Here is a 25344-nt window from a genome sequence, read left to right on the forward strand (position 1 = left end):
AAAATATGCACGAAAATCCATAAAAAGGGTCAAAATATGCAACATGAAATAATACATGAAGTCGTAGTTTTACATATTTTTTTTATTTTAGTAAGCTATTAGTTCTCAAGGATAACAATTACATTTTCGAAAATATCAATTATAAAATGTATTTAACAATAAAATTTAGAATTTACCTTTAAAAACGTATATGACTAAGTACTGTTCTAAATGTTCTGTAGACAAATTGTGTCTACGATCGCTTAATATATTTTTGTAAGCGGAAAAGGAACGTTTTACGTCTACTGATGTGGCTGGACAGAATTTAAATTTGGGTGCGATTTTTGAACTTATTGTTCCGGGCAAAATTTCACCTGCCCGTTGATGAAGTTATCAATTTGGCACAAAGGTTCAAACCCTGGGTTATTATTCAGTATGTTTTCAATTTTTTCTTTGAGTTTACTCGAGAATAGCTTTGACAACGAGGAATTCATAAGGCGAATTTCCTTCATAACCTGAATAGATGCATTCAACGCCAATCCATGAGTTTCAAGCGTTTTTATACTTGCAGGTATGTAGGCAAAATGAGTGGTAATCATAGCTAGGTTTTTTTTAATACTGGCGTCGTCAAACGATTCTTTGCACTGGAAAACTGCCAAAGCCTCTGCACTATCGAAGTCATTGATAACACCCTTGATGGCTTCAAAATGTTCATGGTAAAACATCGCAGCTTCGATCCATGTACCCCAACGTGTTATTACTGGCTCAGGAGGTAAAGGGATATTTGGCAGTTTTTCTTTGTAGGCCTTTATACGAGCAGGCGCCAAGAAACACTTTCTTTGCTTACAATAAATATGGTAAACGCTAAAGATGTTTTCATCATACAAAAGAGATGCATAAGAAAAATTACAAACTCTGATCGTTTAGACTCATGTAGACCTATGTTTAAAAATCTGAAAATACTGACAGTCACAGACATATATATATTGGAGTTATGCATGTTAGTGCGATCATCTACAGACAAGTTCCCACTAAAAAACTCAACACATAAATACGCTACAAGGCTCACAGAAAACTTACTAATACCAAAAGCAAACAAAACAATATTCCAAAAAGGACCATACTACATGGCCATTAAAGTATATAACAACCTTCCACATAACATTAAACAAATACAAGATACACACAAATTCAAAACGTTACTAAACACTTTCCTTTTTAACAAATGTCACTACACGTTGAGTGAATACCTCACGTAAATGAAACACCTATTTTTATTGGTATATATATTTGTATTTTTTTATTTTTTCATTGGTATATTGTTATTTTATGTGTATAAACATTGTAATTAAATAAATGTGGTTAGCTGGAAGAAATGGGGTCTACGCATAAGCTATACCTTTTGTAATTTTAATTTTACAATAAATAATTTTTGATTTGATTTGATTTGAAACAAAACACTAGACGAAACTCTAAAGAACAGCGCGTGCGACCAGTCAAAAACAAAATTTGCAATTCACTGAATTACCATAAAAATATACCAAATCACCCCTCATACGAATGAACTGATTGTTTTCGGCAATTAGCCGAATTAAGCCGAGTAGGCGCGAGCGCAGGCGAAGATGAGAGAGGTTCCCCCCCGCTCCGGCCGCCGGCCGTAGCGATCAGTAAGATCAGTTATCAGTTCTTCGCTCAGCTTCGCTGGCCGCGCGCCTTGCTATCTGACGTCTATAGTGTCGCTATGTGAGGTATCTGAACGATATCAAGCGTAAATATGCAAGATCTCAAATTATTTGCTAAAATATGCAACTACCGCTGAAAAGGGTCTAAATATGCATTTGCATATGCAAATATGCAAATGCATATAATCCGGTCTCTAGTTATAAGAAATATGAAGTACCTATAGCTATATCCTTTTAATATTTAAATAAACACTGAAAACTAATTGATTATTGAGAAATATGAAAAAGAGTTTTATTATGTGACATACAGACACGCCCATAACAAAACAAATCTCTTCATCTTCTGATGTGATACCATCAGTGGTCAAGGCTGGATCTGAGCAAAACGGAACCTGGCGCTAGTAAAAACCTTAAGGATAAACCGCTGTATTAGGTATTATCAGTGCCTTGGCTCCTTGTTAAGGCGGCGTTCGGAGCGGAGTGCTCCAATTGCACCTTCATTATATCTTAATTATAATTTTTTTTTTCACCTTTATAATGCACCATATACTCACTGCCAGTTTAAAATTTGGACGAATTTTGAAATTAACATCAAAACCTCAACCGGTGACGAGTGACAGCAGATATTAATTTAGTTTATTCGAAATGGCATTAACATAGACATATGCATATTAGTATACCTGCCCTAAGTGATTAAAAGCGTATTATCCCCACTCCCCATACCGGTTCCATTGGAGCCGGCTGTGCTCGCGTATGGCCTCAAGTGAAATTTGAAAACGTGACGTCATCATTCTTGTGCGAACTATGGTCGAGGCATCATCGGTTCATTTTACGAAATAACACGGCAAAATGTTGACTTGTACTATGAAAACTTGTAAAAATAGATGTGAAAAAGAGAATAAACCCAATTGTCGTATTACATTCCATATATAAGCATTATTTTACTTTATTTTAAGCATATTCACATCGTATAATATGAATCAGTTGTTACTATCACATCGAGAAACGTCTGGACGCGAAACACAAAGCTGGTTGGTTGCTGGGAAGTAAATTATGAACATTTATAAAAGTGTCTTAACTAAATACTTAAACGAAATATTCGACTCTGAAAATAGAACCGAATTTTTTTGCCGAATTTGGACTTCGCAAATTTGTTCATAACGTGGCGAGTAATTTGCGCTCCCATGTAAAAATGTCTATTCATTCAAAAGCAGATTTTACTTTTAAGAAGTAAATGGTGATATTATAATGCGAGATGCCTATTTACTGTCAGATTGATTTACTGACGAATCACAGTCAGCTTCACTCCCTTTGTTCTTCAACAGTTGATTTTACCCCTCGCCATTATCTTCTCGTCTATTAATTCCTATGTCTGTGGGCATTAACGATAACTAGATGGAAATGTGCCATTCCAATCGAATTTGACAAGTTGAGATAATTTTTATAGAGATTTTAGGCTTAATGAGAAAGTTCTATTAAAAGTTTCTTACACAATATTAATTAATCATTTATTAACAAAAAAACGAGTCGTCATATTGTTATCAGTGGCAGCTGGTGACTTTTCGGGTTAAGATAAAAAATATTATCGATGGTGATAATTATAACATTTTTTTAAATATAATAATGGAAGGTTGCTTTTTACTGGAAGTGTTCTTAGTGAAAATTATTTGATATAAATTTGTTTTCTTCTTCGGGTTAAGTATTGCTCGTATGTTGACTTCAACGCGCAAATATTTTTAATATTTATTCGGAACAAACGAACTGTGTTTATTTTTTATTTAGTGTAATTACACAACCATTGTTGAGAATAGTAGAAGGTTAATCTCTTTCAAGTACGAAGATGACGTGAAAATTCAATATTCATATATTTTACTCAATAAGCCAGTTCATCATGACAATATTATTACTATTTATAAGCCGCACTATAAACCTTTAAGCCCTGAAAAATACTGGGGTCCAGCTTATCTCAAATATTGTTATCGTTATTTGACGGCAATGACTAATGACGAAGGTAAAATAATAAGCGAATATTTAAAATAACATTTTGCGCGTATAACAGTAGTCATGTTAATATTGAAGTTCTTCTACAGCCATCGATCATAAATATAAGATCTCAGATAAAGTGATGGAATCCGATTTTTTAGAGATTGGTATACCTACTATCTTCTAAGACTGCCAAATAAAATTCTGTGTTATTTATATAGAAAACACCTGTTGTTGTATGATTGAAAACAGGCTACATAAAAAGAGATTATTAAAACGTCGTCGTATAGGTTTTTTTTATTTTTTTTTATGTGACACCTCACAAGAGTGTCCCTGCCTGTGCAGTGCATAGACAGGGGAACTATGTCACCACCCGGTTGGGCGGCGTTGTGAGGCGGAGTAAGGTAGGGGCTGTAGGAAGGGATTTGTTAATGCGGGCCTTGAAGAGACTCGGATTATAGGAGGTTGGAAAAACAGATGCCGGTAGCTCGTTCCACATACGAGCCGACTTACACAAAAACGAGTCGAAAAAACGGCCCGTTCTCAAGAAGCCAACGTCAACCGTGAACGAGTGTTCAGTTCGTGTCCGTCGAGTTTCGCGCACGTGCACCGGTGCATCAGGGATCAATGCTGCTAGCTCCTTGGAGCAGGCTCCATTGAAATACCTGTAGAACAGACACAGCATGCCTACATTGCGTCTATGCATTAGAGAAGGCAATCGGTCTGTTAACAATGGATTGTCAATCAGACGGATCGCTCTCCTTTGCACAGACTCAAGCAGGTTTATCAAGTATTTTGGGGCACCAGCCCAAAGGTGGCTCCCAAATTCAATAGTTGGGCGGAGTACAAGACGCCCAACTTTTTGGAGGCCTGATTTACTCGGGCTTCTATGGATCCCCGATACTTGAGCTGGTCTGATATAGTAACTCCAAGCATTTCAATGGAGTCTTTATTGGGGAGAGTGCTCCCATCAAATTGCACCAGACAGTCATTGATCTCCCTCTTTGCCGAAATCAGACACGCTTGGGTTTTTGAGACGTTGAAACTGACCAAGTTGGCCTTACCCCAGGCACGAACCATCTCTAGGTGGTGGTCAATTTTTCGCTTCAAAACTTCCCGAGCTGTTCGGACATCATAGGTAGAAGGGGGCCTGTCAAAAAGATAACCCTCGTGAACGGTGCTGTCATCAGCGTAGCAGTGAATTGGTGCACATTCGACGAGATCGTTGATGTGCAATAAAAACAGCGTCGGAGACAGCACAGATCCTTGTGGCACCCCCGCATTGATTTGGTGCGGTGAGGAAGAAGAGCCGTCAACCACGGTTTGAATTGTTCTTCCCCTCAGAAAGTCCGCAATCCAACTATGCAGGGTTGGGTGGATCCCATACGATGGTAACTTCCCGATAAGCGCCCGGTGCCAGACTCTGTCAAAGGCTTTGGAGATATCCAACCCTACGGTTTGGGTTTCACCAAAACGTTCCACGTACCGCCCCCAAATATGCGTTACATATCCGAGTAGATCGCCACACGATCGATTTCGACGAAATCCATATTGCCGATCGCTTAGGATATTGTTATTCTCGAGATATGTGAGCAATTTGTTGTTAACCACCCTTTCTAATACCTTCGAGAGTATGGAAGTGATGGCTATGGGGCGGTACTTAGAAGGGTCGGAGCGGTCCCCCTTTTTTGGGATTGGGTGGACGATTGCCTTTTTCCAAAGATCTGGCACCTTTCCACCTTTGAGAGAGAGCCTAAATAATTTCGCGAGCACTGGAGTCATTTCTGCAGAACATCTCTTGAGGACCAAGGCAGGTATTCCGTCCGGTCCACAGGCTTTGTCGACTTTCAGCTCGTTCAAGACTCGGAGAACCTCTCTGTTCCGGATCTTTGGTTCCTCCATTTGAAAACCGCAGTGCGGAATGGAAGGGGGAATCTCTCCGTTATCTTGAAGGGTTGAGTTTTCCGCGAAAATTTTGCCTAATAATTCAGCTTTCTCGCGGGCTGAGTTAGCCAGCCGACCATCAGGCTTGGTCAGAGGTGGGAAAGTGGTTCTGCAGAAATTTCTTCCGATCGAGCTAGAGAGTGACCAGAAAGCACGGCTACCAGTGGGGCAGTCGGCCAGCTTTTTCGCAATTCTCTGGTCGTGATCGCTCTTAGCTCTATTTAGAACTCTCTTACAATCCCTTGCCCGTTTTCGGTATTCCGAAAGGTTATTCATGGAGCTAATCTTCCGGAGTGTATTAAAAGCCGTATTTTTGAGTCTGACAGCTTTAGCACAGCGATGGTCAAACCAAGGTTTTGTGCCTGCTCCAGAGGATTTGACGGAGAAGGGAATGTAGCAATCCATTGCTGATGTGATTACTTCTCCTACCTCGCGTGCACAAATTGATGGGTCCTCGGAGCTAAAGCATACAGTACTCCAAGGAAAGGCGCCGACGAAAGACCGCATGCCGTCCCATTTTGCTGCCCTGTAGTGCCATACCTTCCTCTTTACATGTTTGTCGGGTTGACGGTTCATGGAGGATGGGACAGAGGTGGTAATCAGGCAGTGGTCAGAGGATCCTAAGGGCGCTGTCACCTCCACTCTGTACCCGAGTGGCTCACTAGTGAGAAACAAATCGAGTAGGTTGGCTCGATGTGATGGGATGTCTGGTATTCTTGTCGGAGATTCTACGAGTTGGCTTAGTCCATGGATAAGAGCAAAGAATTCCGCTGATCTACCGGCAGAGTTCGTTGGGCCCGAGAACTTCAGCCATTGTTCATTATGAACATTGAAGTCCCCCAGGATTACAAACTTGGCCGATAGATAACGGGGCAAGAGAATATCTACAGTGTCACTCAAGTATTTAAACAACTCAACAGTGTCTGATTCGGCAAGGTTTGGTGAGCGATATAGGCACGCATAAATTCTCATCATACCGGTGAGATCCACACGTACCCATAACACTTCGTGTTTTGCGCTCTCGATATTTGCGAGACGAGTGCAGCTGATGTCAGCACGGCTGTAAAGGCAGACACCTCCTTTTGGCCTGAAAAGGCTTTCCAGATGATATCCTGGGCAGTTCAGATAGGAGGTATCTGGGGGCTCGGCAATCTGTGTTTCCGTAAGGAAGAGGAGATGGGGATTTTGTGAGAGAAGGTGGTGGTGGATGGCAGTTAGGTTGGTGTGCAGATCGCGAATGTTAGCGAAATTCACCTTCATCTTCGGTCCACACTGAGGACTCCTACTGTTCGCTGTCGCTGAGTTTATATTAATTTGTTGTGAGTTCATAGTTTTTAAGTTTGTTTTATTTGTTTGTGGGATTTAGGATGGGTTGGGAAGGATTAGGTTAAAAAGGTTGGGTGGGGAGTTGGAGAGTGGAGCAACTGGATACACCAAATGTAAGGTATGTTCTTCTGACTGCGGTTCCAGGCAATGGGCAGGAGAGTCCGGCTGTGGAGGTCGCCAAGTGCGCCCCAAACGCTGGATGCTGGGTCAAAGGTTTACGTTGTGTTGCTTATTACTTTTGAAACGCCTTTTTGCTATTTATATATTGTTAAATTCTTAATTTGCTTTTTGTCAACCGCACGTTTAATGATTTATGACTTTTTGTTCTTTATGATAAACATTAGCAACTATTGGTTCATTCTTCCTAATCACTGCGTATTGAGTTCCTACTGTTGTTTGTCAACAGGTAAATAAATACATGACTTTTATGCAAGGAAACTTGACCAGGATTCTTATTTATAAAGGTATAAGATAATAGTTGAAGTCGGTACGTTGTTAACTTGATAACATGGGTGTACCTACATTTATAATGATTATTTGAGCAAATGGAAAGGATGAAACATAATTTAAGAGCAAGTAAGAAAAAATGTATAAATCAACTCATTGTTCCGTCTCCTTTTATTTTTCACAAATTGTAATTTTTAAGTCATTTTCATAGAGCTTTACTGTAACCTTCTGCTTAAATTAACTTATCTAAAACCATTCAGTCTTACTTATAAAGATTCCTTATTGGTACTTATACATTTTCCAACCGAATTACGGGAAAGAAAAAGTTCTGCGCCATTTGGGTTTGCGTCGTTCCTTTCCCATAAGTTGAGTTTCAGCTCGGCAGTTCAGCTCGCGCATGTATACGTAGCATAATACGCTGCTTCAGCGTTGGTATAGCATTACTTTGTTCCAAACCTAAAAAACATGTCATTTTCGCATTTCGCGTTTCTTGCTAGCTTCAAGTTTCTTCAGATGACATTTGCAATGTCATTGACTCGGTCTGTTTTGAATTGCATGGAAATACGGCCAATTCGGTTATGCGTTCCGTATTTGCTTTGGTAAATCGATATTTAAATTTAAAATATTCCTCGGATAGTGTTGCAAATGGGTATTACTTTTTTTTTCATTTTCATTTCTCGACCGATATTTGTTTATCGATTTTTCATCTTACCAACATATTTATTTAGTTTTGTTAAGAATATTGATAAGATAATCGCCAGAAGTGTGGTCGATACCGATTTGAAAAAAAACCGATGTCGCAAATTCACGTAAGACCTTTCGATTTCTAGGCTTCACGTAATCCAAAGAAATTGACTTTTGCTCACAAAAGAATTTAAATATTTAAAAATGTTAGATTTGTATTGATTTTCAAGTGTTTCTCCTTGAACCTTGAGACTGAAAAAGAGATTGCAACGAATTAGTCCCACAGTAATCACCTAATATTCAATCAAAAACGCTTTTATTTCTTGGCCACTGATAAAAAGAGTGATTAAATTTCTAATCAAGGGAACATATTGAAATAAATAACTAATTAAATCTTGCATCATTTATTATTTAATTTTAAAGAAGTTGGCAACTGAGCAATTTCTTCGACAGTTGAGAGGTAAAGTGAAACCCTCAATCAATTGGAGTGAAAACGTCGAAAACAATGAACTATAAATGAGGCACCTTGAACTTGAACTTGAATTAATAAAGAACGTAAATTTTTGTGGAAATGTAAATATCTCTTGCACAACATCTCCGAAACATCGTCAACATAAACATTACAACATTTAAACTTTTTAAAATTTATGATTATTTTGGCGCATTGGTGCAGTGAAAAATAATGTGGGGCAAACATAACTTGAAATTCTAATGCCTTAATTATACGTAACAAGCTCTCGGACTAGACAGTGCATTCGTCCGAGTGCTCGGCTGATGTAGCTAGTTATCGCTGTACTCGGCCTAGTAGCGGGCAAGTGATTCAGGTGAGAAAGTGGATAAAGGCTAATTCGCTTCACTCGTTCATCAGTGCGGTCAGCCGAGTCAGTCAGTGAAAGAAAAACAAAAAAAATATTTTTTTTTTACACGTGTGACGTTTGTTGTTGTAAAACTTTCTTTTCTACGGTCGCAAAACCATGTTAACAGCACTTATAATAATTATACTAATCTCGATGAACTGACTCGCTCACTGTCTCTTCTACATGTGATCACCTCTACTCTTCAATAAGTTGCCCGGATGAGTACCCGGCAGGAGTAATTGATTGAGGATGAAATCTATTACAAATAAAATATCCCTCTCTTTTACAACATTTATTAAGTTAGTTGTAAAAGTTTTGAAACAAATCAAGTAATCGTAAAATGGGGGCACGAACAGAATTGGAATACAAATAAAAGTGCACATATCTTAAAAACTTTGCCAAATAGCTAGGGGAATGCCAATGAAAGATAAAATTAGGCGTATTTATCCCGATCTTGAATACATTGTTAACGCAAATAATAATGCTAATATCTTTTGTACGACATCTCAATAACATAGCCAACATAAACATTACAATTTTAAACCATTTAAAATACGAATAGTCAGGCGAATATCAGTGAAAGATAAAATGGGGCACTTTAAACTCAGGCTTAATTTGCCAACTTGAATTAGACGTTTTAGGGTGAACGAGGGAGGCGAGAAGAACAAAGGTATAAATACCCCAACCCCAGCCAGACTTCTGAAGAGCTTTGGGCCACTTGAAGATTTATTTAAAAAGTTTAGCCTTTATCTCCACCACCGCAGACACAGTGTTAGTGTTAGGTTAAGGGACCCATAGCCCACCATGCTGGAAGTGTATTAGAACTGATCTGCTCAGAAATTAATTTAACCTCGTCCTTGCGGCGGGACAGACTCGCAAATTATGAATACGCAAAACGAAAATCAACTTTTGTTCCTCGTTACCTATACATTTTTGAATCTTTGTGAATTTTTATGAAATTGTAACTAAACATACTAATTTCGGCTGTCGGTGCATGGGTGATGTAAAATATTCCTCCGTATTCCTGCGTAATGCGTAACATAACTGAACTTTTAATTTTCAAAATTGGGACTGATTGGCTTAAAATCAACCCCAAACATGTATAAAATACGCGAGAAGATCACAGCACGAGCGGTTCCGCCGGAATCCGTATTGACGGTAGTTAATAATTTTGTTAATTGCAAGGTACTCGTACGTTAGTAGTTTTTCGTTGATCACACATTAAATCACCTTGGACAGAGCTGGGGGCGGTAGTTGGCGGGATTGGAGCGGTCACCTTTCTTGGGAATGGGATGAATGAGGGCAGAGATCCACACTTAAGGGAGATTATAAAGAGCTTCGTTCATTGGAGCTATTTCTGCAGCACACGTCTGCAATACCAGGGCAGGTATTCAGTCAGGTCCCCTAGCTTTGTTAACATTAAACTACTGATGATGATATTCCCATACCAGATCTTCAGTTTTTTTAAGTTGAAACCACAGCGAGGAACTAACGGGCGGGATAACACCAAAATCGACAAACATAAAAAAGTATTTTTTATTTGAATCTTCATTTTATCCAATTAGACGAAAATTGAAATAAACCTTTGAGTTATTCACTTTGCATACTGTGCCCTTGTGCATATTGCGAACAAAAAAGTGTTAACATTAAATAATAACAAATTCAATGTGAAAATATTGTGCCAATCATAATGTTGACAATCATTTCATTCGTTTTTTGAAATCATTTCATTGGTTTTTCGAAATCATTTCATTCGTTTTTTGAAATCATTTAACTCGTTTTATGAAAACATTTCATTCGTTTTTTAAAATCATTTCATTCGTTTATTGCAATCATTTCATGAGTTTATTGACATCATTTCATTCGCTTTTCAAATCATTTCATTCGTTTATTGACATCATTTCATTCAATTTTTGAAATTATTTCATTCGTTTATTGAAATCATTTCATTAGTTTTTTGAAATCTTTTCACTCTGTTTTATTTTTATTTTTATTTGGTTTTACGCCCCGTCGGGCTTTTACATGGATTTTAAAAACAAAATATTCCTAGCGAACAATCGAATATTGTACACAAAGTTTTTAAAGCATGAAATAATTATTAAAAACATAAAAAATATAACATAACTTATTGAATAAATAAATACGTATATTTAAAATTATCAACGTACCGAACAAATCTGATATTTTTAATCTTATTTTGATTATCGTATCAATTATTGCATTAAAGAACAGAACATTTTATTTAAAAATTAATTTGTGAATTTATGGGAAAAATTTAAGGATATAAAAATATGTTGGCATTAATTTTGCAGCGGAAAGGGATAAAACCGACCACAAAACGGATTTTAGATAATCTCCCAAAAGATATAAAAACCTTTAAATTCATTCAAATCTTTAAATTGTGAATTTATTACGGAAAATTTAACGAGTCTCGGAATAGGCGTGATAAAGTTTTATTTAAAAAATACGCTAAAAAAGAGACCACTTTGGTTACGAAAGCTTAAAAATTTGGACCAAGTATTGGCAGTTCGCAACGAAAGCTCTTGCATAATACTAGTATTGATACTAGGCATGTAAAAAGGTACGATCACTCGAGTTAGTTTAATAAACATGGAAATCTTCCCAAGAGCAATAAATGTCTTAAATTAAATTTAAGCAAAATAGTTGATTGAAAAATCTCAACAATGCGTGATAAAAACAAAAAGCTAAGTACATTTTTCTTTTCTATAATAATATTATAAACATATTTTATTGGTCTTAAAGGTGACCAAAATGAATAGTTTAAAACTGACTAGAATTTGTCCGAAGTGCTTGAAAATTTACAACCGAAACACGAAGGTGTGAAAATTAAAAAAATATTTTTTTTACGACTGCGAAATTGTACGGAGAATACTTATTTAAATAAAATATTGCTAATTTATTAAGAACCTCTTCAAACTATTTGTAATTAGGTTAAAACGAGATTGCATGCCTTTAACGAATGAATTGATAGGTTTCCTAATAAACTTTCAGTAAAACGCGAATGTGTAAAACGTGTTCATAAAAATTCTAGTATTTTCGAATTTCGTCATTGAATATCATCAGAACAAACGCAGGTGCATGAAAACGTGTTTCGATATATTAAAATAGTACCAAAAGTTTATTAGAAATCGGTCTGCTATCCCGTTTTTAGCACGATTTTAATAAATCAGCAATATTAGTTTTTCTCCGTCTGGTAACCCGAAAAAAACAATATGGTCTTCACTCTTTGAGCACCTTAAGTGCACCGCTGAGCGAAGATTTACACTCAGTCATGTTGGCGGCACGGGGTTTTTTTAAAAGCACATTTAAAGTACTGATTTTGACCACAAAAAAACAACGCGTCAGTTCAAATCTTTGCAGTACTACGCCCAGCTGCATTGGTGACACATCAAATAGTTGTTTGAAAAAATCTTTCTTCTCCTAACATTTTTCTTAGTGAATTTCCCCATGTCGCAAGCATTGTATCGATGCTTTTGTGTCCGCAGTACTTATGATAGTGCATTATAGTACATATAACGAGCTAGTTTCGCATGGCACTTATTAGATGACATGAAATAGAATTCAATGGCCCGACATTGATTGATTATTCGCCGTGGGTTTGACACAGATATAAATTGATATGAATCGAGCGCGCAGCGTCGCAAGTTAATAGAATTACCACCTTCAGTGCTATTTTCGTGTTTTTTGCTAAAATAATTTCGAAAAAAGAACTTTCAGATATTTTATACATCAGTTGGCACTGTGGTACGTAAGTGATTATTAATGAAAGTATTAGTTCTATGTTTAAGGTGAAGTTTGATATGATATCTCAAAACATATTGAGTACGACCGTAATTCTATACACAACAGGATTATAAACATACCTTCATACTTTTCAAGGAAACATTATATAAGAACAAGAAAAGAAGTAGAACAAATGTGTAATGGTACAGTAATAAAGAGACAATAATAGTAGGTATATTTAAGCTAGATATAAACTGCCTCACAGCTTGACCTGTATTGAGACAGAATTTTGAGCAAAATTATTTCGTACCTCTCTATGGTTTACCATCATAGGATAGTACCTTTTTTAATCAGCAGTATAAATTAATCATGATGAACAATGTTTTTTATAGGGCGTACAAAGCGCCGGCAAGGTCGTGTACTTCACAGCGCTATTCCCTTATGTCATGCTGACAGCGCTTTTGGTGCGCGGAGTCACACTGCCGGGCGCTGTGGACGGCATCCTGTACTACATTACCCCGCAGTGGGAAACACTCCTAAGCACTGATGTCTGGGGAGACGCTGCTTCTCAGGTAAGCGACCTATAAATAGTTGTGCATAGTAATGTTTGCTTGTGTCAGGCTGAAAGCGCTTCTAGTATGTGTAGTCACTTCGCCCGGCACCGTGGATGGAATCCTGCATTACATCACCCGAAGTGGGATACCCTCATATGAGCACTGATGTCTGGGGAGTTGTTGCTTCTCAGGTACGCAACATTTAGCTCTAGATATAAAAGCGCTTGGATGGTGGTTCACATCGCTGTTTCTTTAAGTCATGCTGACAGCGCTTATAATGCGTGGAGTCACAATACTGGGGCTGTGCTCAGCATCCGACGCAGTATGTACATCTGTACATCTAGTTCTGGATTTAAAAGACGAGGGAGAGATGGTACACATCACGTTTTTGGTCACTATGCCAAGTTGACAGGCACTTTTGGGTTATACTCTGTGTCCATTCAACTCATTATTGTCCTCTGAAAAGTAGTAGCTCATGAAATTAATCTAAATTATTCGTATATTGTCTCAACCATTTTTATGGGGATACCTGTGTACTTGCATTTGACAGATTTCTGTCTAACAAGTAGTCTCTTTAATTCACAGTTGCTGAAAACTTCATTAAAATCTACATATAAATAAATAATACATTTGAAGTGAATCTAAATTACTCGTACTAAATTATTTTAATCCCCCTGTAAAAATGATAACAATTTTTTTAATTTTGAAGGTTCTTAATTTCCATTTTGATTTTACTAAGCACGCCCTTTTATAGACTGCTAGTTCCCGAAAGCAAGTAGTGAGCATGCAATATTTATCACTCTGGGACTTGCGAATGCGCATGCTAATGAAAACACGCCTCTGAGTACATTTTAAAACCCGTACTTAGGGAAGCCAATAGATAAAAAAATAAAAATGAGATTCGTTTTTTCTAGATATTCTATTCCTTTGGCGTCGGTTGTGGGTCCTTGATAACACTGGCATCATATAACAACTTCAGGAACAATTGCCACTTTGATGCTTGCATAGTATCATTTGCTAATTTCGGGACCTCTATATTTGCCGGATTTGCCATCTTTTCCGTGTTAGGATTCCAGGCACAGGAAATGGGAGTTTCTGTTGATGGTAAGAATAATTATACTTATTAAGTGTTATTTAAGCAAATAAATGTTATTTAAGTGACATAAAATAAGAAACAAGTAATGTTAAGTCAATGAAAAACGTTTGTTATTTTTTACTAACTTTTTCACGAGTTTTATGTTTATTATTTTATAGAAAACTTGTCTAAGAATTTTTAACTGTTTAAGCTATAGGATTATTTAAATAACTTAATAATGTTGTAATAATAATCGTTTGCCGGCAACCCGGTCGTTTATTGTATTGAAAAAAAAAGTTTTTGACAATGTTGGTAGGTAATAAATAAATAATATACATGTAGAAGAGATAACCTGATTTGAAGGAGAAATATTACTATTTTTCAATGATACTAAACTAATGTTTATAAGACAAAGTTTTATGCATAGCATAAAGAATAATAAATAATTATAAGCAATAATTAGTCACCTGAAATATCAATACAAATTGAAAATATCTCCCGAGTAAAAATAAATGTCGCCAACGGGACGACATAGCTCAGTGGTTTCAGAGCACCTGACCGGACATCAGAAGGTATGAGAACACCTATAATATAAAAATGTGTAAAGACATATTACAAAAAATGCAGAGTCAGATCAATAGTAAAAGTACGAATATATAAAATAGATTCGTACCTTTTATTAAATTCGGTAGGTTTGTTTGTTTTTTATTTATTTTTATTTTTGTGGCAGCTGTTCCAGCGGTAAAACTCATTATCAAATTGAAATAAAAAAGTGAACCAATGATTTTTTTATTAAATAACAATAAAAGTAACAATAAATAAAAAATAACATACTTGCAAAACTTTTAGTAAACGTTGAAACGTTGCTTGATATGAATTTAGCCATGTTTGGCGACCAGACCCGAATAGCCAGGTACTTACCCACCTTCCTCTTCTCCATCTCTTTCCACTTCCTACTACCTCCAGCCACACAACATACCCCAATTACTGGGAATGCCATAGTCTCTCTGTCTCCAGATGGTTGAGAGCAGTTAGAGCTGTTGGAGCGGTCTTGGTCAGTTGCTTCGGGACTCTTGTGAAAAACAAACTTAATAATAACACCATGAAATTATATTTTTTTTATCTAGTTCTACAAATGAAACAGAATAAGAATAAATCGGTTACAAAAATAACTTATTTATTATTTGATTACATAACTGTTTCACAATAAGTTTAAGGCGATGAACTACGTCGTGTAATATTTTGAATCGAGCCGCTATCAATAACACACCTTACGTAGATGGCGATAAGGCTTAAATTCCCGCTTCACACCATCCATTTTGATTTATGCAATAAAAACATGGCCAAAAAGTGCCTTTTATTTTATTTTGTGGATCTTCTGGCATAAATATTTAAATAACTTAATTTGCCACATTATACAATAAAACCATAACCGAAAATTGGTTAGTAAGTAGGAGTTTTTTTAACTTTAAAGCAGTTTTCATAGGCCTTATACATTATTTTTTTCTGGGCTTATAAAAAGACTTATCTAAAAAATACTCGATTATTTCAGAAGCCAGGATGTATTCTACTCGCAGTATTTAATTAAAGCATCTGAAACATTTCTAGGCGATCAAATTTTCAAACCAAAAACACATGATTTTAAATTACTACGTAGTGCATTGCCTTAACAGTAACAGTATTTTTTTATATATATTTTTTTTTGTTTTATTTTTTTAATTACCCGTTTAAACTACTATGTGACTTTTAAATTTAGTCAGATTGGCTACATTATTTTATAAAATGGTTGGTAAACAACAATGAGGTTCACAATTGGATAAAATTTAAGAAAAAATATAATATTCTTCACATTTTCGGAATATTTTTGAATTTTGACATGAAAGATTTGTTTATGTATGTTTTAAACATTGAATTTGTTATGTTTAATAGGTCTTTTACCTAGTGTGTCAAATAGGTACTCTTATATCGACTAGACTTCAGTCGTCCAACTAACATCGTGTTTGAATTTAGTTCTTTCAATTCATTCAACATTTTATTTAGAAATGTCACATCACTAACGTACTCACATCTCATATTCGAAATATTATACTATAAACCTTGTTTTGATGTTTAAAGTTCTGAAATGTGATCTCCTTTAAATCCCGGCCAAAAACTAATTAACTCGTTTTAATTCATGAAATACTAATAAAGTCAAGTTTCAATATTTGTAGCTTACCGCGTGGAGCAAGTGCCTTTTAAAAGTTTTTCAAATTATAATCCCAATTTGATTAAAATTGTAACTCGGTAAAGGGTGGTTTAAATCGGCTCAATCAGTGCTGAATCAAGCAACAAAAGTTATAAAAAGTGATATTTTGAAGTGGAATTTAAAAGATATTTTTTGAAGTGGTATATTTAAAGCAGTATAGCCGTTTATGTATTTAAAATAAAAAAAGTAATAATCAATTAAAAAAAAAAAAAAAAAATTTTTGGAGTGGCATTTTGAAGTGGAATTTTGATGATATTTTTTGAAGTAAAATTTTGAATGATATTTTGAAGTGGTGTTTTGAAGTAATGCTTTCTTAGAAAACGGCTATTAGATACAGACGTTATATATTGATGTCCTTGAATTGCTAATAAGAATTCACTTACGACTTCATAACCGTTTTTGTAATGTTAGTAGTCCGATCGCGTTTTCTCCGTTAACGCATAATTCGGAAATGTATTCGTTCTCATCGTATAACACCAGCAAGATCTCTTGTTTAAAAAAAGAGAATATATCAGCTACTAGTTTATTGCCAACTAACTCAGAAATTGCAATTGCAGGCCATCTCTCAAGGAACCATCAAAATGAAAACACTTTAAACAGTTATACTGACATACCATTTATTTGGCAACAAGGTTATGCATAATATTACTAAATTATCTTAAAAATATTATAAGGAACAATTGTACGCTGGAAGTTACTGGCTCTGTTTCATTACGTTTGTTAGAGGTACCATATATTTTAAAGCTGTTCACCGATGTGGAACTTTTGGGTTTCTTTTCTTTTGTCCATCAACCCTCCAGAGTAAATCTGCATTCGACCTAGTGGGTAATAACCGATGGGTCGTCTCCCGTCTACCACAACTGTCCACGGCTCTCCGCGCTGAAGTAAAGAGTTCTCCATACTCAAGTGCCCATCTCGCTGATCCCACTTCCCCTCCTGTTTCATCTCTCCCCCTCTTATTTCTCCTCGTCTGTAGTTAATCATACCTTTTATGAGCATGATTTTTGCGTTAACGCTTGCTGCTGTTACGCCGATCACCATATAAAGAGATCTTTCTGATTGCACGTGACCAATACAATTTTACACCACATAGCAACGTGATCTATGGGATGGTGTATATGATTTGCAGTCGCAGGGATGCTTGAATAGTGGAGGAAATTTGAAAATCATGACACTCAAGAATATGAACCTTTTATAATGAGTAAGATTATGAAAAATATGCTTAGCTGGTTTGGACATGTAAAAAGGAGCTTAAGGAGAATATATGAAGCAAATATGAACGACAAAAGAAGTCGGGGATGTCCGAGATAGACATGGCACGATCAAGTGCATAAAATACTTGAGTCGGTACATGTTACGAGTCAAAATAACATTGTGTGCCAAGCGTGATGGTTAGTTAGCTAGTTATACTTCATCATTCAAAAGACAATCCCAAAACTGTTGCCTTAGAAATCAAAAACGTTTTCAACATTTATTGTTTCAAATTTTTTTATGGGGACACCCTGTGCACTTCTATTTGACAAATTTCTGGCGGACAAATCGTCTATACAATTTACAGTTGCTTAAAACTTCATTAAAAGTCATTGTTGTAAGTCTAGACTTCAGATTATATATGCTGTTAGTTGACTAAGTAATTTATTGTCATGTGCAAATATAAGTTTGAGATTCACAAATTTAGTGTGGAGCGGGATTTTGCAAACTAAACATTCCACCAACTCATTACAACATGAATTTTAAACGAAAAATAACTACACAACAAACCAGGTGATCGCAAAATACATTATTAAAAACACGACTCGCGGCACGAAGTTGTAAACTTTTTCAATTATAATTACGAAATGAAATTAGTTTTTTAACGAATATTAAAATTGAACTTTTAAGCACACTTGATTACGTATACTTTGGTTTCGATCCTCATCGAAAAAAATAGTAAGTTTTTTTAATCTGGTAAAATAGTAATCATCGAGGAATCTCATTGCAGAATTTCTTGTAAACATATTCTGGTTCATCCTATTGGAGGTTGCCTATCACATGAACAGTATTTACCTTCCATTTCACATTGATCAGTACGGGGTTGAATTGTCTCAAAATCATTACGGATTCGTAGTTTGTTATTTGACTTCAAAATCATGTTTATTTTAATGCCAAAAATATGTAGAGACCTATTAAAAACCACTAGCATTTCGATAGCTCTTTTTAATATTTCCAGACGAAGTTTTTTGTGACATTTAAAATAGTTTATTAAGGAAGTATTCTGTATTTCTGTAGAATTTACCAAAATGTGGGGTCTTAATGTTTTGTTTTAATTTAATTTAATTTTTAATTTCATTTAATTTATTTATTTTTTCAACGCCCAGAGTGCTTTTACATGTAGGTGGTACAATTTTGATGATAGAAAATTTTGAAACATAAGAAAGAAATAATTAAAATAGATTTACATTAAAAAATGCATACAAGAAAGAAAATAATAAAAAAAATACAAGGAAAAAGAATAAGAACATATAATTAAAAAAAAAGCGATTTGACTGGTTTACAAAATACAACTTCTATTTAGGAATAGTATTGGAATAAATCTGTTACGTGATCCACAATATTCCCCAAGTTAATATTAAATATATTGACTAAGCGCCCCTGAGGTGATATCTCACAAATATTATTATTATTATTATCATCTAAGTATTGGTTTCCCATAGTGTGAAACCGTTGTATCGGGGAGTTCGCAATGTAATTGCGTTTATGTGTGTTGCAGTAGAATAGAGTATTTTGTCGTGTTGTTATTGTAGGTATTCGTAAGTTTATGAGCTGCAGAAGTTCGCAACAGTCGAATTTAGATAAAAAATAATTAGAATTTTGGATAAAAAAGTTAAGTCGTTTATTTTACGCCTGTCTTCCAATGTGTATATTTTTAGAGTATTTAAAAATAAATGATATTGTGAGTATTCTAGTGTTTATTTAAAATTTATAAAAAGGAGATTTTTTTTGTATTTGTTCAATGTTGTTAATGGGAATTTAGTAGAGGGAGACCAAACTTCTGAGTTGTATTCTATTATGCTTCTAACTAGAGATATGTATAACAGTTTAATGGCTTGTATTGGGTTAAAGTTTTTAGTTGTTCTTAATACGAAGCCTAGTGTTTTCGTGCCTTTGTTTACAATTTGGTGGATATGATTTGCGAAAAAGTTTTACACCCAAAATAATTCCATGATCTCTCATTTCCGTGACTCTTTCTAAAGCTGTATTGATGGAATATTCAAATAAAACAGGATAATTTTGCAGAAAGTCAAGATTTTGCATTTTTCTACATTTAAAAATTGGTTATTTTGTACGCACCAATCTTTAAACTTACTAATATTTGGCTGTTGTATTTGGCAATGATTTACATCAGTTATTTTTTTAGTAAAGCTTGATGTCATCAGCAAAGAGCAATACCTCGACATTGTCGAAGAAATTTGTTATAATATTGTTACGGAGGCACTGCTGAAAACAAGTTGCATTCCTGGAGAAATCTGGAATGCATAGCTGAGCAGTGACCTTTTTGTCAATATAACTTATGTTAAAAAATATGTAAAATTCATCTATTGGCAAAGAAATGTTTTATTTTTATTATTATTATTATATCGTTAATGAAAATGAGGAACAAAACCGGACCAAGGTGACTACCTTGCAGTAAGCCACTGGTCGTTCCCAGAAAGCTTTCGAAAGCAATGATTTGATAAATAACCATAAGGAAGGTTATGTCTTATTCTTAGGGCAAATAGTTTTCATGGTACAATGATGATTTAACATGATGTTTACACTGTCAAGATGTTGCCGAGAGTGGTCCCGGCCTTGCGTTTGTCGCCTATCCCGAGGCTATCCTGCAGATGCCCATCCCACAGCTGTGGGCCATTCTCTTCTTCTTCATGCTGTTCATCCTTGGTCTCGGCAGTCAGTTCGCTGGTATAGAGGCCGTCAACACCGCTGTCATCGACAACTGGCCGGCCTTGAGGGCGCACAAGTGGAAGGTACTCAATTCATTCATTCTTATTAACTAACATTTATGACATCTTACTGCGGTGCAAGGCAATGGGTCGAAAGTGTCCTGTTAGAGAGGTCAAAGGGTATTCCTCAACCAGTATCTCCCGATCCCGCCCGCCACGCAATAGGAGGGCAGATGGATACACTGCCAAGACCTAGACAAACCTCACCCTGTGAATCATTCTAGGTCACCAAACTAGGCGAACCACTTGTGGTGACATATGGCTGAGGTGTTGGTTTTTCAATAAATGGTTCCCAGGGCGGCGGTACTCATAAACGCCTCCTAAGTTGATAAATGGATTTTCGAAATCGATGAAATCGAGTCGTATTTGAAATAGACTTAAAATGGTTCCATGATAACTCAACATAGTGACAATTCAACCCACTTTTAAAAAATGATGTAAAATCATTAGAAACGATGAAAAACAATAATTTTAACATAACCTAACCTAACTTACTTAACCCAGTTAGTAAAGTTTTGTTTCATCACTTTCCATGACTTTATATAACTTTTTAAAGATGTGATGAATTATCATTGTGACGATTTATCCGGTCACCACTTAAAATATATCGTTCATAATTTTTACTCATTACTCAAAACATTTTTGGTTTTTTTATTTGACCATTTCTTTAATGTCACTAGAGATTTGCATTGAGTCGGGATAAATTGGGTACTAAAATAAATCAAATATCTTGATTAAAAACCTATGATTGCTTACGCAAATCATTTAATTTAATTAAAAAAAACTATACAAATTACCGATAAATTATAAAGTTTTGAGATAAAAAGTGACTGTCTTTCAAAATATACTCGTTCCATATTTATTCCGTTGCGAGATAAAAATTTTCCCAATAATATACTTTTCTGCCGTTTTATTCTTTAGAATTTAGAATTGTTGTAAAAGTTTCACGAATATTCCAGCACTTACTCTGCCCTTGAAAAGGATTTCCAGGTGGCTGAGCAAAAGTGTTTTAAAAGTTTGTAATGTGTGCTGTTGAGTCACGCAGATCCAGAATACCAAACACTTAAAACATATGAAAACGCCGCCAGTTATTCGAGAGCACTTTGTTAAACGACTGTTATTTTTGAAAGATTTATGTGTTATTTTACTCTAAAATTGTGTGTTTAAAAAAAATCTTTTGCCATGATCTCCTGGCGGTTAATCACGTTTGTAATAATTCGGATTACAATAAAAAATGTTTCAGATTTTTATTGCTAGTATTTATGTTTATTCCAACTATTAAACTGAGCTTATCTTTTCCGTGAAATATTGGCTTGACCGGGTGGAATGTACATTGTACATGGCTCGTTTTAAACAATTATTCGATTTGCTTTATGTTCTAAATTAACCCATTGAAAAAGTAGCCCCAATCAGACAGATTTTGTTGGTTGAACAAAAGCAAGCTGGATGCCATTTATTTATTTTGTTTGAATCGCATTAAATACTACATCTCCATTGACAGGAATTTTACCAGATTGGCTTTCACTGATATTAAACATGTGAAAAAAATTCACAAAAAATCACCAAATTCTCCAAAATGGAACAATGAGAATAATGCCATTGCGAAATAATTTTTTAAAAATAACTATGATTTATAAGGGCTAAATTGGATAGCAACGAAAATTATGCTAACATTGGAAGCGATGAAATTTATACATACAATAATAAACAACCTGTTAAAATAATTTTCAATTAAATCATTAGTTTTAATTAGTAATTTGTAAACTTAAATGAATAAATAACTAAAATTGTGATAATTATGTGTTCTATAAGAAGGGATTGCATTGAAAGAATAAAATAAAGTAAAGTTAACAATATTTATTAATTAATAATTTAGAAACATGAGACACATTAATTTTAATAATGGTTATAATAAAATCAAGGCCGTGTGCTAGGTCGAAGATCGCTAGCAACTTGGTATTTAGTTGTAACATTATGAATTAAGCAAAAGTGACATAAAATACCAGGAGATCAACTAACCTGTGATAAAGTATAAGGCAATGATTAATCTCTACAAAATTTAGTAGTAATTTTAAGAAGACAGTGTACAGTCAAATAAAAGTGAGACTAACTAAAGCGACCGTTTCCTTCCGAGATCCCACGTCCAGTGCTTCCAGAATGTCTTCTCTAGCCGCTTGCCCGCTTGAAACTGAAGTTCTCGTTGGCGGCCAAAAACCCATCCTCTCGCGTTCAAGTCTTCTTCCTTTAATTTACGACGCCAGAGCGGCGTTAACAGCTTAGTGTTGGTGTCGCCAGCCAGCAGAGATAAACGTAACAGTTCTTACTTGCAGGCGAGGCAAAAATATAACTGTTACAAAATATAATAAAATACATAAAAACGTATACAGTTCAAGAGCTAAATCTTACCGGCTTTAGTTCAACAAACACACATTTTACCATGTTTGCTATGATAATGAACACTGTATTCTCTGAAATTATCTGTATTTAGAGACCCTAGATCTAAAAACATTTTTCTAACGTTCTTCTATCGGGGATGCCACAATTCCACTGGCTCTATTCCACTGACTACTCTACTCCAGTACAAATCGTCATCAGCCCGACTTATTTCTTATTTAAGAAATAAGTCGGGCTGATGAAGATTTGTACTGGAGTACCCATCTCACATCATCTTCTTTCCCATGTGTTGTGAATCGAGTCGGGGATCTATTGAGTTTACAAACCCCCTCCAGGCGACCCTGTCCTGAGATACATCAGCGGTCTCTGTCCAATGTAGACCAAGCCTTTCCTCGCACAGTCTCTGAAGTTGCTTTCCCAAAACAGCGACTGAACGCACTCCTGACTGGAGGTAATGGTATTAATTATTGCCAGTAAATGACGGTCTTCTGGCATTCATATTGCATGACCAAGCCAAATGGATTTTGACTTTAGTTTGAAAAATAGCTGGGATTCAATGTGAAGCCCATCTCGGATCGACAAAGTTTCTTATTGGATTACATTTTATAACTTCTGTGACTCCTCTCAAATATTTTGAGTGTACCCTGGAGGTCCAACACGGACGGTCGATAAAGCCCTACGCCAATACGATATTGACGTCATCTGTGATATTTGCGAGCACGGTCAGAATATTATTCCGATAGTCGGTAGAAAAAGTCGCTAATTTTAGCGCGGCCCCTAAAGTGTCAGATAAGCTATCAATATGCACAACTTTTTGGATAATGCTGTCCGTTATGCAAAATAACTGACAAAATCGTGTACACGATCCATAGACTTAATTAATTCATTTAAGACGCGATCAATTGATTCTGTTCCAGTATCGAGAAACAAAAGTAGTTAATTATGACTAATGATCTCATGAACTCATTAAGTACCCTTTTGTGTTAAAAAGTATCGACTTGCGGACTGCCAATGTAGGTATATTAAAGTAAATATTTCAATTCGACATTGTCAGTTCTTTAGTATTTTTAACTCTGACTTAGTCGTCTGACGTCAATTCATAGAGATATGCGCCAGTTTATATCGAATTTTGATTTTTTATCGAATTTTATCGAATCGGTATAAAATCATCGGTGGTTATGCTTATCGATCCGATATTTTAATTTTATCGATTTCATTGTGCAATATCCCCTGGAACATATTATCTCATTTATAGTCCATCTAATGCATTTTATTTCAGTGTTTGTTCCGATTCGAGGTTGTCAGTGAAAAAGCTTATCAGGAAAGCTCTCGTTAATAACGGCCTTTATCTGTGATGTACCGACACGACTTTATTGCTCCAGAACCACAACTGTTCGTGTATGGCGGCATTAGCCTCGTGCGAAAGCTCTTCGCCCGGCTTTGCAAATATTGCCCGACGTTATGTAAACACGCATCGGAAAACATGAACCAACCCTAAAGCACACGCGAAGGGGTGTAGGGTTGCCAAAGGGAAAGTGGAACGTTTCATTAGAATTAATGGTAGTTTTCAACAATAACAGAAATATCAACATGATAATGTAATATTGGTTTGTCGTTTAAACCTTACCTAAAGCAGTAATTCCTTACAAAATATAATAATACTAGAGGACTCCGCGATGGTTCGCATTGCTAACTTCTTTCACCATTCACTACTGTAAACCACAATGTTACTGTTATAAACAACATTACATCGACTTTAATTCAACTTTGTCTATCATTCCGATGCATAGATATTGCGTTAAGTATTCTTGGGTCGTCCCCGACTTCTGCTACCATTCAAGCCACTTTCTAAACACTCCTGGCACTAATAAGAACAAACTTTGCGATTTTCTGCAACATCGGTAAACTAATTTTCGATTTCTTAGAGAGCAAATATACGCAAGCCTAATTTTTATTTATTATGATATCTTCAGGGTTAAGAATAACATGTGTATTTTTAAATTAATTAATGTTTCATGTTATGTATTTGTAATGTGGTTATCTTAACTAAACACCTTAAAAAAGTACCCAAAAATCACAATTAATGAAATATCACTAAATAGTTCATACAGCCAAAACACGTATTTAAAATTTATTTATATTTAAAAAAACCTTTCTTTATCTTTTAAAAGTTATTCCTATTAATGTAATATATCATTGAAGAAGAAAATTATACTAACACATCTAAACGAAACATGAAAAAAACAACACAGAAAATAAAAAGATAACGGTCTCAACTGGGAACCGAACATAGAATCTCAACATACTATCTGGGTAATAAACCAATTAATTTTTCGAAGAAAATTTCTTCTGAAAGCTTATCCCTTTGTGATTGCATTATTTATTTTGTTACAAAAAATAAATTTGTTTACATCATTTTATTATATATACAACCTCTACATGTTTCGTGA

General features: G+C 35.4%; 1 protein-coding gene across 1 annotated transcript in view; it reads left to right on the top strand.

The window, feature by feature from the left end:
* LOC149422960 (sodium- and chloride-dependent glycine transporter 1-like) overlaps positions 1–25344 on the top strand; it is a 144214-nt gene that overhangs the window by 110929 nt on the left and 7941 nt on the right. The window contains exons 6-8 of the mRNA XM_089632792.1: positions 13039–13218; positions 14115–14304; positions 20325–20524. Of these exons, the coding sequence (XP_089488918.1) occupies positions 13039–13218; positions 14115–14304; positions 20325–20524 (570 nt within the window). The remainder of the gene's footprint in view (positions 1–13038; positions 13219–14114; positions 14305–20324; positions 20525–25344) is intronic.

The sequence above is a fragment of the Hesperophylax consimilis genome, chromosome 6 (assembly GCF_061612785.1).
Source record: "Hesperophylax consimilis isolate HC1 chromosome 6, BYU_Hcon_1.0, whole genome shotgun sequence".
Classification (NCBI taxonomy): Eukaryota; Metazoa; Arthropoda; class Insecta; order Trichoptera; family Limnephilidae; genus Hesperophylax; species Hesperophylax consimilis.